This window comes from Balaenoptera acutorostrata, chromosome 20, assembly GCF_949987535.1.
Source record: "Balaenoptera acutorostrata chromosome 20, mBalAcu1.1, whole genome shotgun sequence".
NCBI classification, from domain to species: Eukaryota; Metazoa; Chordata; class Mammalia; order Artiodactyla; family Balaenopteridae; genus Balaenoptera; species Balaenoptera acutorostrata.
In genome coordinates, this window is record NC_080083.1 from 46,896,334 (window position 1) to 46,912,369 (window position 16,036).

A 16,036-nucleotide genomic window follows, 5' to 3' on the forward strand; every position below is an offset into this window, starting at 1 on the left:
CGAGCGAAGCTTCTGGAAACATCCCTGTGCTTTCTACTCTCGATTCCTCATAGGCCCAAGTCCCGAGAGGTCACGGTCTCCCGAGAGAAAAGGAGCCACCCATCAATACCCACGCCAACCTGGCACCACGTGAACGCCCCAGTCACAGCCCCGGCTCCCTAAACCTGGCTGGCGGGGGGCCGCGGCGGTCCCGCGCCAGCAGAGGGTCCGACGTGCCGTGTCGCCCCCAAGTTCCCACTGTGTCCGGGGCGCGGGCTTTGCCCAAGTTTGCTGGGCGATGCCCTTCCCGGAGCCCGACTCGTGGGCCGGGCGGGAGGGGCGCGTGATTGACAGGCTGAACTAGAGACTCATCTCTTACCTTAGGCCGCGGGCGCTGATTGGCTGCTCGCTGACATCCTCAAACCCGGCTGCTCCGCGCTGGGCTCGGGAGGGGGGCAGCTGCGGGTGGAGGTGCGCTTCTGACAAGCCCGAAAGTCATTTCCAATCTCAAGTGGACTTTGTTCCAACTATTGGGGGCGTCGCTCCCCCTCTTCATGGTCGCGGGCAAACTTCCTCCTCGGCGCCGCTTCTAATGGAGCCCCACCTGCTCGGGCTGCTCCTCGGCCTCCTGCTCTGTGGCACCAGGGTCCTCGCCGGCTACCCAATTTGGTGGTAAGACTCGCCTCTTATCTGCCCGCGGCCAGATTTCTCCTCGGAGCCCCAGGGAGGTGGGGGGCGCTAGCTGGGGGTGGGCTGCGGCAGGGCTGGGGCTCCTTTCTTCTTACCTCCCTCCAGCACCCCGACTCGCCCACCTCCCTGGATTTTCTGCTGGTGTCGCCTTCAGAATCCAACTCCTGGCTTCTCTGATAATCACCATTTTCCCTGCTACTCGCTGCAGAGGCTGGAGGACGTTCCCCGTCTCAGAAGGTCTCTTATTCTTAGATCCTAACCCTCCACCCGATCCACTCTGGGGGCCCCGAAGACCCTCCATTTGCTTGCAGTTGGCTTTCTGGAAATCCAGCGATGTCCCTGGGGCCCAGCCACTCCTCTTCTCCATTTTGGGGTCTTCATGGGCAAAATCATCCTGTTCCTTCATTGCCACCCTCACCTCCTTCGGCGCCTCCATCAGGAGATTTCCCCACAATAACCCCCCTGTGCCTTCATATTTTAGACCCCAATCGCTTCAGGGATCCCCCGGGGCAGGGTAGTGGGGGGTGGATTTCATCAGATTCTCCCCACTCTGCTCTAGATTAATCTGGAGCCTCAGAAGTGAATATGGTATTTGCTGATCCGAGATGCCATTGAATTCAGATTTAATTCATTTCTTGCTTGTCCATCCTGGCAAAAGCGGAGCTTCTTGAAAATGTAGTTGTTTGGGAGGGGGTGGGTTTGTTCTTTGACCAAAAACCCAATTCTCCATGTCAAATTCGTTCCTTTTGGAAAAACCCGAGGACCGAGGAGAAAGGGAGAGAGGGAGAGGAGGATCCCGTCCCCGAGAAATGCGGATACAAAAGACATTTTTAGTAAATAAGGCTGGGAAACCAGGCGCGGTGTTTTGGCGGGGGGCGGGTGGGGGGTTGTGCGTGTATGGGGGAACTGGCCGTGGAATAAACAGCCCTTTGGGAGCCCCAGTTCCAGGGAGTCCCCTTGTTTTCCAAGCGGCCTCATCGACACCCAGCAGGTCCCAGAGGCCAGAGGGGAAAGACACACTGAAACCAGTTCTCTAAATTACACCCCTCCTCTCCTCAGTCTCCAGCCCCCTGCATTCCGGAAAACTTTAATTAAAGAATCTTCCCCTCCTGGATGTAGGAGAGCCTCGGCCAGGGGGTGTGGGGGGTGGAAGGTGAGGAGGAAGAATTGGGGATCTGTGAGTTAGCAGAGGGACTGTGGCCCTGGAATGAAAGTCAGAGAGGAGTGCCACCTGCGTGTCCCCCTTTCCCTTAACCACCCTTTGCCCAGCTTGGGATAGGGGGAGCAGAGCAAGGAGATTTGGGGCCACACCCCGAGTCTGCCTGCAGCTGTTTGGGGGTGGCAGTATTTGTGTCTGGGTGTTTGGGGGGGTCAGGATGGGAGTAAGAGCAGGGCATGGCCAAGGGTCTCCATTTAGAGGGTACTGAGAGTTGCTCCCAGGACAGACATCCAAGGGGAAGTCTTTCTTCTGCCCACCCTTCCTTCCCGTGGCGATGGGCTAGCCTGAGGCCTCCTGTACATAAAGAAGTCCCCAGGGTGGCCGGGGCAGCCTGGGATGCCAGGTTGGGGGCTTTGGCAGTTGCGAGGAAGGCTGCTGCAGAAACCAATCCTGCCCCACTGGCCCTTCCCGACCCTCTTCCCATCCCCTGCCCAAGGCCATGCTGTTCTCTTCTTTCACAGGGACCTTGGGGGTGGGCGGGGAGGGTGGGAACAGAGGGCTTGGAGTCCCATAGGCTGCAGGAACCAAGGGGGGAAGACCAGCTTCCCCTATCCTATGAACGGGACAAGGGCACTTCCTGGGTCAATGCTGGTGGCTGGGGGGTCTGCTGTGTAATGGTGTATTGGGGAGCATCCCTATAGGGACCACCCAATAGGAAGATGCTGGAAAAACCTGGAAAGCCAGGACATTGGCCCTAACATAACGCTGGACACATGGCTTGTTTGGGGTTGGCGGGGACAGGGTTGCTGCTTTGTCTGAGCAGTGTGTGTGTGTGTGTGTGTGTGTGTGTGTGTGTGTGTGTGTTTATGTCTATGACCCTAAGGAGTGTCATCTGTACACTGGTGTGTCTCTGTGTGAAGCAGTGTCTGTGCCTGCAACTGGATGACTGTGAACATGAACTTGTGTGAGATGTGCCTGAGGGTTCCATGGCCCGTGACAGGGTGTGCTGTGTGTCTGCACACAAGTGTCAGCAAGTGGCTGATTCTATGTGAGTGTGTGTGTATGTGTGTGAGACACAGAAAGTCTAGAAGTATCTATGCCCATGTAAAGGTCAGCACCTGTGTCTACTTATGACACCGCATGACTATGTTCATGACCAGGCATGTGAGTGGTGTGTGTGTGCGTCTGCACGCACGCACGAGTGTGCATGCGTGCACGTGTCTTCATGATTGTATAAGGGGAAAGCTCCACAGATGTCTTTGTGCATGGATATCAGTGCTCATGGCCATGACCTGATTGTGAGTATGAGTGTGGTGAGGGCTATGTCTGAGTTTGCCTGTGACCCTGTCCTCAAGTGCTAGTGACCATGGCTGGGCCCATGGCTATGGATATGTTTGCAGACATGACCTGTAAGTGTGAATGACATCCCAAACTTGGGTGCTTGGTGGGCATCCATGGTCCCGGAGGGACAGTCCGGCAGACACAGACAAGGGTCTAATGAGGAAGCTGCAAGGGCCACAGTGACCTGGGATCTGGGGCTGGGCAGCATGGGGAAGGGGGGCGGCGCAGAGCCTTCTTTTTTTTTTTTTTTTTTTTTTTTAATTGAGGATCTTGAATCAGATGCGTATGTTTGATTGATTGATTGATTGATTGATTGATTTTGGCTGTGTTGGGTCTTCGTTTCTGTGCGAGGGCCTTCTCCAGTTGTGGCAAGCGGGGGCCACTCTTCATCGCGATGCGCGGGCCTCTCACCGTCGCGGCCTCTCTCGTTGCGGAGCACAGGCTCCAGACGCGCAGGCTCAGCAGTTGTGGCTCACGGGCCCAGCCGCTCTGCGGCATGTGGGATCCTCCCAGGCCAGGGCTCGAACCCGTGTCCCCTGCATTAGCAGGCAGACTCTCAACCACTGCGCCACATGGGAAGCCCCAGCAGAGCCTTCTTTGGCACAAGCTCATCCTGTCTGTCTGAGGACTATGGTCACCAGCCCTCCCCTCTTACACCGTCTGTCTTTGGTCTTGGAGCTAGGGTGGTGGGTGTCATGTTCTCAGGGCCCGGGGCAGGGGGCCAGGGCTGGGACAGGGACAGTAGAGTAGACGGGCCTCAGATTCCTATTCCTACTCTGCCCCCAGGGCAGCCAGATTCCAGTTCTTTAGCCCATCATGGCCTGCCCTCTTTGGCCCTCCCAGCTCACACATTCCCTAGGAGAGACTTTAGGGGGAAATAGTTCAGCTGGGATTTCTGCCCGTGTCACCCCTCAAGGAGGGCACCCCCATCCCAAGCGTTCTGTGCTGCTCAGGCCCCAGCCCTGAGAGAAGGTAGACCAGAAGCCTGAGCTACAAGGGGCCTCAGACAGAGGCTCACGGAAGGAAGAGACATGTTCCAGGGCCTCGCAGCCAGGTAGTGGCGGAGCTGGGAGCCGTGGCAGCAGCACTGATTTCTCTAATTCTTCTTGTCAGTCCCAGTTAGCGCCTGGTAGAGGAACTTGTCTTTCTTCTCCTTCCTGGGGGAAAAATGAACGATCTTATTAGGGCCCAGCCTAGTGCCTGCTGCATTCCAGAGGCAAAGGCCCTGATGGAAGGGGCCTGTGCTGGGGGTTGGGAGCCCACCTCCGTGGGACACATCCCTCTGGGCCTCTGTTTCCTTACTCAGGAATCACCAGCCTGCCCCTGCTTCACAGCTTGGGTGAAAGTGCTCCGCAGAAGTCAAGGGCAGTGAGCTGGGCAATAACAGCTGAGTTCTCTCTCCACCGTCCTGGGAGCCATTTCCCCACTCAAGCACTTGCCCTAAACCCTGCCTCGGTTTCCCCATCTGTCCGATGTCCCGCTGCCTCCCCCACCCACTCCCACCTCCACCCGCCTTTCAGAGGCTTGTGAACATGTTCAGTCAAACCCCGTGGGGGTCAGTGGGCTGGGCCCAGGGAGGCACCTGGAGACTGCGGGGGAGGAAGGCCCCAGGCCAGGTGTTAACACTTGTAACAGGCAGGAATTACAGCTGGCTGGGGCTGGGGCTGGCGAGGAGCTGAGCTGGCTGGAGGCTGTTGATCCCACAGACAGACAGACAGACAGATGGGCAGATACCAGATCGGATGGCCAGGCTTTAACCGGGTGGTCTCTCCCTTCCAGGGCAGGCCTTACCCTGGGGGGATGTGGTGGGGAAATTAATCCAGGTCTCTTGGAAGTGAGTTAACAGCCCTCCTGCCCACCCCACCCCTCCCATTGTGGGCGGGGCTTGCTGTCCAAAGGGAGCAAAATTGGTTGCTGATCTGTTTGTCTTCTTCTGATGGGACCACATTTTGCTTAAAAAACAAAAACAAAAACCAAACAAACAAACAGCAACAATGACAAAACACAGGTCAAATGTTATTATAATACCGGGAGCCTGGAGCTGAGTTATGTTCTTGGAAGAACCTGCTGTAATATGTGGGGGGAAGGTATGGGGGTGGGGGGGAAGGGGTAGCAGTCAGGGAAAATTCTCCCAGAATCTCAGAGCATTTTATCAACAGCTCTGTGGCCATGAGGTGAGGGATGGCTAGTATCTGGGCCCTGAGCATCTCCCTCACCCCAGGTGTCCTGAGGGCCTCTGGTCTGGGAAGGGCCTGGGACAGCTGCCTGGTGGGAAGAACTTTGGGGGGAGGTCAAAAGAGGCAGGAGCTGGGCTGCAGTGCCAAGTCCTTTAGTGGGCACGCTCCCCTCCCCTCCTTCAGCTTTCCCAGTGGCAAACCCGGCCAGGCCCTGCCAGCACCCACACTCTCTGGCATCCGGGTGCTTGCTCAATCACTGGTGCAGGTGGAGAAACTGAGGTGGACAGAGAGGGCCCTAGGTGGAAATCCCCAAAGAATAGACTCAGCCAAGCGGGTATCTCCCATCCTGCCCACTACAGAACTTAATGCTAATAAACCTGAATGGTACTCAGGCAGATGTAGGATGGAGAAGGTGTTACGGACACGAAGTGGGGGAAGAGAGCTATGAGCTTGGGGTTTTCTCTAGACTTTGAATAGGTCTCTCCTGGGTCTGGGCAGGAGACAAGGAGCTTGGGGTTGGGGCAGGAGAGGTGACTCTTCTCAGAGGAGGATGTAGCTATCGGACCCTTCCAGGGAGCGTGGGAAAAACGAAGACCTTTCTGGCTTCAGAATGTGGTCAGCCCGGGGGTTGAGGAAGACCTGGTCTTCTAGCCTTTTCTACCCACTCTGCCGTGAGCCACAGAATCCTTCTAAAGCCACCAAGGAGGGAAAGGACATTCTCTACCCCCTATCCCTAGTTGGGGGAGGAGGTTAGCCTAACCCCTTCCTCAAAGGTTAGTGCCATCCTGATGCTACATCTACACATTCATGTTACTTGTGTGCCAGGAAGTGGGTAGAGCTTGAGGGGAGAGACCTGTGTCTGGGTGTGGAGTTTACCAGTGACTGGCTGTGTGACCCAGGATGAGTCTCTTTCCTTTTCTGTGCTTTAAGCCCCGTCCTCCCTCTGGGCTTCATTTTTCTTGAGCAGCCTGAGGGATGCCTTCTGCCTCTTGGAGTCTATAGGGCTATGACAGGGAGCTGATTCACGGCTGTGAAGCAGGGAGCTCCAGGTGGCCCCAGTGCCACTACCCCGGGAGCCTATCTCCCCCAACCCTCCCTCGCTGTTCAGACAGTCAGAGTCTGCCTTAGGCAGCCCAGCCCTTTCGTTCTGCAGCCCCATCTGACCTACATCCCAAAGCTGGCTGCTCCGCTACTGCCAAGCCCGCCTGCGTGCACACCCAAACCTCATTTTCCCCAAACACTCACGTTCCTCTGGAGCCAGGCTGCCTACATTCACGTTCACACACTGGGAAACCTAGGGCAAGTTCACCTCTCCGAGCCTCAGTTTCCCCATCTGTAAAATGAGAACAGCGACTGTTTCTACCTCACAGGGTTGTTGTGAAGATTAAATGAGGGAGTACACGTAAAGCTCCCTAAATAATGCCTGGCATACCGGAAGTACTATATACATATTATTTTCACCCCCTTTGTGCAAGCTATTTTGACTCCTTTAAGTCCTGGATCTAAACTTGCCTCTTCCAAGAAGTCCTCCCAGGTTGGCCCCACCTGGCTCTGTTTTCTCCTTATCCTCAGAGCCAGCTTGCCCCGTTATACTTGGTACTGGTGACCATGAGCCTGTGGCTTTATACTTAACCTGAGGAAGTTAGGCTAGGCTAACCTAAGCTCAGCTGTTTGCCTGCCCAGGAAAGGGGGGAAGGTAGAGAGGGCACTGTAGTCTCCCCTAACCCTCCTCCCATCCTACAGTTTGCTGGACTCTTGCAGCCACTGCCATTTCCAGCTGAGCCACCTTGGGCTAGGCCAGGGAGCGGTAGGGGAGGCAGGTTCACGGCAGGGGGGTTGGGAGGGGGGAGTGGCACTGGGGCCGCCTGGAGCAGCCCGAGCAGAAGTTACTCCTCCAGGAGCTGAGAGATGATTCAGAAGGTGATTTATAGACGGAAGGCAGAAAGCTTGGCTCCTGGCAGAGGCCTGCTGCTTAATTACATTCTTTGGGGGGCGGAGGTATGAGTGGGGCAGCAGCAGGGGAGCGCCTTCTACCCCCTCCCCCTCCAGATCTTGTCCCTGTAGCTGCCCCAACTCCAAGCAGTGTCCCTTGATCTCATGTTGCTAGAGAGGGAATTCCCTGTTCTCAATGAGAGACTAGGCCGGGGAGCAGGAAGTGCTTCTGGGGGTCAAGGGGGTGGAGAAAAAGGGAAGAGGCCGGAGTCCCACCTCCTGGGACTCCTGCAGGGGAGCCTGGGATGCAGAGGGGGCTGGAAAACAGGACTGCCTCAGGAAGATCACTTGGTCTCCTCCCTGCTCCTGGGCAGGTGAATAGCTAACCCACCTGGGCAGAGGGTTTCTAGAATCTTCCTGAGGGTGCAACCCCATACTTTCCCCCCAGTGGCCTATCCTACAGCTGCTTCAGGGTTCTTCCTTCAAGTTGACTCCTTTTCTGTTGCATGGTTCTCAGTGGGCTGGGAGCTGGGCATCTGGCTCTGTGCTCAGAGATTGAAACCCAGTTCTTCGGCGTTAGGCAGCCTGTGGTACGTGGCACAGTGGCAGCCTAAGATCCAGAAGGTTCTCCAGGCAGGGTCAGCCTCACATCGGAGGGAGAGAAACTTTCCTATCCTCACATTAAACTAATGTCTCAGGGAGTCGCCACAATTCAACTGCTAAAGCTAAAATCACTTCTGTGCTGCTAAGAAGCAGTCCCCGTTCTGTCGGTTACTGACTGTGGTGATGTCTGGGTTCCCTCCGTGAACACTGACCCGTGCGGCGACCAGCCTGACATCTCTCCACTGTTTCTTAGTTCCCATGCAGCCTCCATCACAGCTTTGAAACCCCCAAACTCCGCCTCTAGTTCTTGAGGCCAGCAAGGTGTGTCGGGGGCAGGGGGTAGGGAAGCCCAGGCCGATGGAGTCTATTTAGCGTGCACAGCCGGGAGGAGTTGGCAGGGGTCAGGATGGGGACACTAGACAGCTCTCTGGTTCCCCCTGAGGCGAGCCTTCTCAAAATGGCCTCATTATGTGTGTGGAGTGAATTCCAGAAATGTCAGGCACACCCATACATCTAGGGGAAGTATGTTGGGAGACAAGAGGGGGCAGTGTGGGGTGGTGGGAGGTTTCTGGGCAGGGAGTTAGGAGACCTGAGACCCGGCTCTGCCACTGGTTGCAGTGTGACATTAGGCAAGTCCCTTCACTGTTCTTGACTCAGTAAATAGGGGAGTTGAACAAGCTGCTGGCCTTGGACTTCCAGCTATTTGGATTATCTGTGTCTGGTGCGTGGGTGGGGGGCAGTCACTGAGAGGTGACCTCAGGGCAGGGTGGGGAGTACTGAGCCCAAAACTTTATACTCAAACAGCTGTGAGATCATGAATGAGTCTCTAACCTCCCCAGGCCTCGGTTTTCTCATCTGCAAAATGGGCCATGATAAGGCTGTTAAGAGCTTCAGAAGGAATAATCTTTATGAAAGCCCTTGAGAAACATCAAGTTCTTTCCAGAGAAGCTCTCTATCATTGCTGGTCCTACCAGAAAAGAGGAGTAAGAGCCAGCTCCTAGTCAAAAGGTGCTAAGGATGGACTTGGCAGGACTCTCTGAGTCTTTGAGCTTGAGATTTGGTATTTCCAGCAGAGGAGGAAGGAATGGGAGCTGGACAGGGGAGTTCTCAGCTCCTTCCTGAGGGGGTCTTGAGGTTCAGTGGGGAACACCGAGGGGAGGGAGCAGAGGTCGGAGGTCAAGTGGCCACAGGGCATGCCCAGGTTCACCCGAACTAGTGCAGAGATCACAGACCTGACCTGGGCTTAGCCAGGTGTAGGATTTCTAAGCAGGGACACAGTGGTGGGAGATGTGAGTAGAGGTGAGGAGGAGTAAGGGTAAAGGGCCAGGAGCTGGAAGGGGCTCCTCTGAGGTCTGTGGCCATCAGGAAATCCTAATCACCTGGATGGGGACCAGCAAACGGGGAAACCATTCACTCAAGCTAGGCTGGAAAAACAGGAAGGAGAGTGTGTGTGTGTGTGTGTGTGTGTGTGTGTGTGTGTGTGTGTGTGTGTGTGTGTGTGTGTGTGTGTGTGTCTCTGGGGGGGTGGGGTGGCGAGGGGGATGGGAGCAACAGGACCAAGCGCCCTGCCCCTGGGCACAGAGTCCCACTTATCTGCCAGAGCCAGCTGGGCCAGCGAGGAAAACCGAGGAAAACCAATCTCTCCTCGCAGGGCCCATTAGGAATGCAAATAGGGGCTGTGGCAGCGGGAGTGAGCCAGCCTCCTACATGCCGTCCAGCTCCTCACCACGTATCTTCCTAACCTGGCTTTCTGAGGCTGTCTCTCCCCTGCTCTAAAACCTCCCATGGTTCCCCACTTCTTGTCTGGCACCGAGGCTCCCTAGGCTTGGCCTCTGCCCATATCAGCTGTACCTTTCATAATCCCCCATGAGCCTCCCAACATCCCTCTGTGCCTGTTCATGGAAATACTACGCCACCTCCTCTCTCCCCTCCCCACACTCAACTGCTGAAATTCCATTTTGCTTTCCAGACCCAGATCAAAGTCCTCTTCCTTTGGGAAGCCCTCCTAGATTCCCAAACCACTGCCCTGCAAGCAGGGAATATGTCATCACTCCCTTCCCTCCCCGCCTCCCCCCAGCCATGCCCTGTATTCCCGCCACCTTCTCCCACGGGCTGTGGGCATCTTCTGCTCCTCTACCAGACTACAGATACCTTTCAGCCGCCTCCCCCAATGCCGAGCATATGGTGGGGGTCAGTAAACAAAAACACAGCTCTGTGCTGCGTGTAATACACTCTGTAAAGGCAAGCGGGCAAAAGAGGTTCTGAAGAGTGCCAGTTGCACACGTGAATCTCGACAGTGTCGTGAGCAGACTGAAGGAGCAGAATGAATTAAAACCTCCTCCCTGGGTGTGGCTCGGGGTTCAGGGCTCGGAGCACAGTGCTTCCACTGACTTTGAAAGGCAGCTGAAACTGATTCCCATTGCTCAACTCAGGCCCCACGTGGCTAACAGCCCCTGGGTTCAGGGGGTACCCAGGAGGATGGCACCCCTGATCTGAGTAGGCTGCCGTCCCAGAAGCGGAGACGCACCTTGTCTCCGTGGGCTCAGTTCCCCTGGGATTATTTTTTCCATCCCAGCTCCATTTGCAAATGTGTCCTATCAGTGTCGTATTTCTCCCCCACAGCTCACACGACGCTTAGGTGTCTGAGTCTTTAGCTTAAAAATCCCACTCGGTGGGACTTGTTTCCCTATCCAGGCGTGGGTCAGTATGTTTGTTAATGGTGTGTATGTGCCGGTCCCTATACACACATCATGATTTAGAACGAAACCCTGACCATTTTACAGATGAGGACTCAGGTCACGAAGCCTGTGCTCTGAACCCAGGCTCTGTTGGGCCCAAAGCTTTTTCCTTCTACCACCATTCGGACTCAAAAGTGGACTTCTTGGGAATTCCCTGGCAGTCCAGTGGTTAGGACTCCATGCTTCCACTGCAGGGGCCCGGATTCGAGCCCTGGTTGGGGAATTAAGATCCTGCAAGCCGGCATGGCCAAAAAAAAAAAAAAAAAAGTGGACTTCTTACATGCGGCAGGAATTTACTTATTCATATTCTATGTTGGTCCTCAAAGGATGGCTTTGAGTCAAGATTACATTTGACCTTCAACTTGAAAGCTGCTGCTTTGTGTTTGTTGATACTATTTCTGAACCTCTGGGAGGTCTCTTATTTGGGGACATGTGCAAGTCACTGGCAAGCTTTCCACATCTACAAAACTGGCAGTAGTGGCCCTGTGACTGTTTTGTTGCCTGGGTGGGAGTGGAGGGAGGGTGGCCTTGGGCAAGTCACTACTTCCTGGGCCTTCGTTTTCTCACCTGTGAAATAGGAAGAAGGTAGAGTCATGACCTCTCACCCCTCACATTACTTCCAGCTGTAAGATTCCTCATTCTACTTAATCCCTTACGCTCCTTTGCATCCAGCCCCCATCACACATACCAGAAAACAATAGGACAGAATCCTCTTTCTTGCCCAAACCAATTCTTGTGTTATTATCTCTGATATAGATGATTTTTTACTTGACCTTTATACTTCAATATTCACCTTGATTTCTCCCTGAGGAGCTAGGATGATTCCTCCTTGCAGTTAAAGTATGTTTCCCTTTATGTCCTGACTGTGAGAAAACTAAGTCCAATGTGAGCTCAGTCCTTGCACCTGTATTGACCTTGACTTGGTGTATTTGTCCTCTTCTTCACCTTAATTCTGATTTTCTATTTTCATTTTGTTATTCAATCTCATGTGTTTTGTGTTATAAATTCCTTGAGGTCAGGCACTGTCTCCACACCGCTGTCTTCTCTGTGCCTGGCAAGTACATAGTAGTTGCTCAATAAACATTTGTTGCCTTTGGAATTTGTTGCCTCAGGCACTTCAAATCCTTCTGGAAAGAGGCAAGGCATACATAAATTTTTAAAAAATCTTGCTGTATCGGAGAGCTGGCCCTGACTGGATTGTTTTGGGTTGCAGGAATTCTGATCAGTTTCTTTCTTTTTCTTTATCATCAGCATGTCCCCCAAGTCTACAGAAGCTTTGTCTTTGGGGAAGTCACCATCTTTTCTTTTCTCCATGATCTTCTTCATTCTAAACTTGAAGCTGATCCATAATTTTCCTCTTGGGAAGCTTTCTTGTTTCTGGCCAATGATTGTGCTTTCCTCTTTCCCTGTCTCCCTTCACCCCTGGTTCCTCCCACCTTCCTCTGCCCTGGAAGGCAGCCAGTGCTATTGAGGCCATTCTGCAGGTGACAGGATGCCCTGGTAGCATTTACCCTGTCTCTCCAGCTGGGCTGCTCCCACCTCCCGCCCCCCAGCCATCATGAGAACTGCTGTCACTGTGGGCACAGGTGGGAAGGAAGAGGGAGGCCCGGCCGAACATCACACACCACGAGCACCAGGATCCCTCGCTGCCAGCCAGGCCCTTCCCATTAGCAAAACCCTAGCGGGGCACTGGCTTGACCTGGGAGGTGCTAAGCCCCCATCAGTGGGTGGAGCCTCAAGGAGGGACAGAGAATGGCTGGCGAAGGGGGGCCAGGCTGCCCTCACCCATCTGCCAGCAAGCAGCAAGCACTCTTAGCTTCTCACCTCCTCTCTGCTTCTGCACCTCTGAGACCACCCTCCTCAGCCCCTAGACTTCAGGAAGGAGAATGCCGAACCACAGGCCGGGTGGTCCTCCATCCTAACTGAAGCTTCTGCAGGAGAGACTCTGGAGCCTTCCTCAGCTATCAGTAAGGATGGAGTCTATGACCTTGGCACTGTCCTTGAAGCTAAAAGAGTCCCATGAGATTGGCATCTTCATCCCCATTTAATCTGTGAGAAAATGGAGACTCTCAGAGCCCAAGCAAGGAGCTGGGAAGCAAGTGGGGAGTCAGGATTTAACGTCCAGCTGATAATTCATTGTGTATGGTGTGTGCTGAGGGAACACAGCACACACTTGAACTCATCCTCCCAACAGCCTTGGGAGGCAGATACTCTTGTTATCCCCATTCTACAGATGAGGAAACTGAGGTCCTGAGGAATCCACTCCATTGTCCAAGGCTCCACAGCTGGCAAACCCCAGAGCTCCAACCACGACACAAACTGCCTGAAGCTGAGCTCGCCAGGCTTCACAGCCTATGACACCACATCTCGACAGTCAGGAAGTTCCTCCTTAGGTCTGACTGCAGTCTTTCTTGACTTAGTCCAAGCCCACATTCTCTCATTTGGTCTCCTGGGGTCATGAGCTTCATAGTAGATTTTCAGCTTGACTCAAGGACCAGGATGCATTGCTCACTGAGTCTTCCTTTTTTCCAGAACAATCCCTCCCAGATGACCCAGTCTCCTGCACACCTTTAACCATCTTGTTCTCCTTCTGATCTCTCTCCAGCTTCTCTACGTCCTTTTGCAAGTGCTGTGACTCATAGCACAGCTGTTAGAACAGGGCAAAGGGGTCCTGCCAGACCCTTCAATTTAGAGGGCTCCACTCTGGTGTCCTAAGGCTGCACCCCTCCCCACAGGGCAAGGAATCTGGGGCCCAAGGGGTCATACCCACAACACCTCACCCCCAGCCATGCTCTGGGTACTCAGAAGTATCTGCAAGGCACCCTGAAGAGCCTAGCTTCAGTGGCTGTGAGTCTACTTCTGGGCTGGGCGGACCTCTACCTGGGGTTCATCCTATCAGGTCAGGCCATGCTGCTGGTGTGTGTGCCCCTAGGGACGAGAGTGGTAAAGGAGAGGCCGTTTGCAGGGCCTGTGAACGGAGCCTGGAGGTTCAGTCGGGGTGACCAGTGTGGATGAAGCAGGGATGAGGGGGCTGCTGGCTGTGAGCTGGGGGCTGGCTTTCTCCATGTCACTTTCTAGCTCAGAACGCCGTGGAGAACCTAGCCTTCCAGGTGGTGAATAAGACGATAGAAATTTTTTTAGCTTATTATTGAAGAATACCTAAATAAAAGTACATGAATTATAAGTGTACAGCTCATCGAGTTGGATAGAATATATATAGATATTTTTATTGAAGTATAATTAACTTACAGTGTTGTGTTCTTTTCAAGTATACAGCAAAGTGATTCAGTTATACATATATATATATATTCTTTTCAGATTCTTTTCCATTATAGGTTATGAAAAGATATTGAGTATAATTCCCTGTGCTATACAGTAGGTCCCTGTTGTTTACCTATTTTATATATAGAAAAGATATTTTATTTAACAGTTTGTTAACCTGACATGAAATTTTTAAATATTGGGCGCCTGGTGGATGAGGCTTCATTTAGTACTCTCACCCCAGGCCCTGTAAGTGTTCCAGCCAGACCTGGGGACTTGGACAGGAAACAGGGTTCCCCGGGGTCTGACTACACAGAAGCTGGAAGAAGCCCTGCTTTCTCCATTTCTGTATCATCTTATCATCTTTCTCCATCTCTGCATCAACTTCCTACCTTAGTAGGCTGACTTCCTTCTACATCAACAACACTTCTAGCTCCCTTGCAGTCTGTGGTCACCTCTTAGCTTCAAGTCCCTTTTGGTAAACTGGGACCTTGTCTTACACAGTCTTGGCCTCAAAGGATTTTCCTTCATAGTTGGTCAGTTTTGTCTTCTTTCTTTCTGTATTTAATAAAGACATATAATCCAGGCTGGATTATATTCATTTTTTTCCTTTCTGATTTTTTAAAAAATATTTACTTATTTACTTTATTTATTTTCTTTCTTTCGTTTTTGTTTTTTTTTTTTTGGCCGTGTCGGGTCTTAGTTGCGGCATGTGGGATCTTTCACTGCGGAGTGGGCTTCTCTCTAGTTGTGGCACGTGTGCTCCAGAGCGTGTGGGCTCTGTAGTTTGCGGCACGTGGGCTCTCTACTTGAGACGTGCGGGCTCAGTAGTTGTGGCGCACGCAGCCTTAGTTGCCCCGTGGCATGTAGGATCTTAGTTCCCCGGCCAGGGATTGAACCTGCGTCCCCTGCATTGGAAGGCGGATTCTTTACCACTGGACCACCAGGGAAGTCCCAGTTTTGTCTTTTTTTTTTTTTTTTTAATTTATTTTGGCTGCATTGGGTCTTCGTTGCTGCGCACAGGCTTTTCTCTAGTTGTGGCGAGCAGGGGCTACTCTTCATTGAGATACGTGGGCTTCTCACTGCGGTGGCTTCCCTTGTTGCGGAGCATGGGCTCTAGGCATGTGGGCTTCAGTAGTTGTGGCACGTGGGCTCAGTAGTTGTGGCGCACGGGCTATGTTGCTCCGCAGCATGTGGGATTTTCCCAGACCAGGGCTCGAACCCGTGTCCCCTGCATTGTCAGGCAGATTCTTAACCACTGCGCCACCAGGGAAGCCCCCAGTTTTGTCATTTTTAAATGGCCCAACAGAAGAGCATTCAATCAGCAGGTCTGACTGTGATGTTCCACCCTCTTTTTTTTTTTCTTTTTTACATTAAAATTTTTTCTTTACTTCTTTTTTACAAAATTTTTATTGAAATATAGTTGATTGACAATGTTGTGTTAGTTTCAGGTGGTGTTCCACCCTCTTTAGCATGGCCTGTGAAACCCGGAATGATCTCGCCCCTTCCTGACTCTCCACCCTAACTCACCTCCCACCAGCACATCCTCACCCTATGACCTACTTTTACCTGCACAGGTGAGAGCCTGGACTTTGGGCGACAGCAGTCCTGGGCTCTAGATGGTTTTGCCTTTAATATCTTGGTGACCTGAACCTGTCTGAGCCTCAGCTTTCTCTCTGTAAAATGAGGAGTAGAGGATGAGGTAACACATGAGAGACAGTGTAGTGTCTGGTGTCCACCCTTTGCCATCAACGTTGCTTTATCATTTGGGTTGTTCTTACCCTACCTCACATCTCCAGGCCTTTGCGTTTGCCCCACCTTCTTTGGAATGACTTCTGTGAACTCCCCTTCGTTCTTCAAAGCACAGTTCAGGCACCACCTTCTCTGTGCTGCCTTCTTTCACACCCAGCCCCAGCTCAACCCCTTCCGGGTGTATCCGTTTCATTGGTTAGACTGTGAGCGCCCCGCAGGCAGGACCGGGTCTCCATCACCTTTGCGCCCACATCACAAGGATAGCGCAGGGCACACATTGCATCCTCTAAGACGGGTGGTAGGATGAAGGGACACCATTGAGAGTCACCTGCCAGTCGCAGGCTCAGCCTGCAGCCCCAGCTAGATTCCCATTGCCTCTGTGAGGCCCTCCTAGGAAGACCTGG

General features: G+C 53.2%; 1 protein-coding gene across 1 annotated transcript in view; it reads left to right on the forward strand.

Moving 5' to 3' along the window:
• Positions 1 to 571: 571 nt before the first annotated feature.
• The window catches only part of WNT3 (Wnt family member 3), a 49,687-nt gene continuing 34,222 nt past the window's right edge, over positions 572 to 16,036 (forward strand). Inside the window, exon 1 of the mRNA XM_007175850.2 lies at positions 572 to 651. Within this exon, the coding sequence (XP_007175912.1) occupies positions 572 to 651 (80 nt within the window). The remainder of the gene's footprint in view (positions 652 to 16,036) is intronic.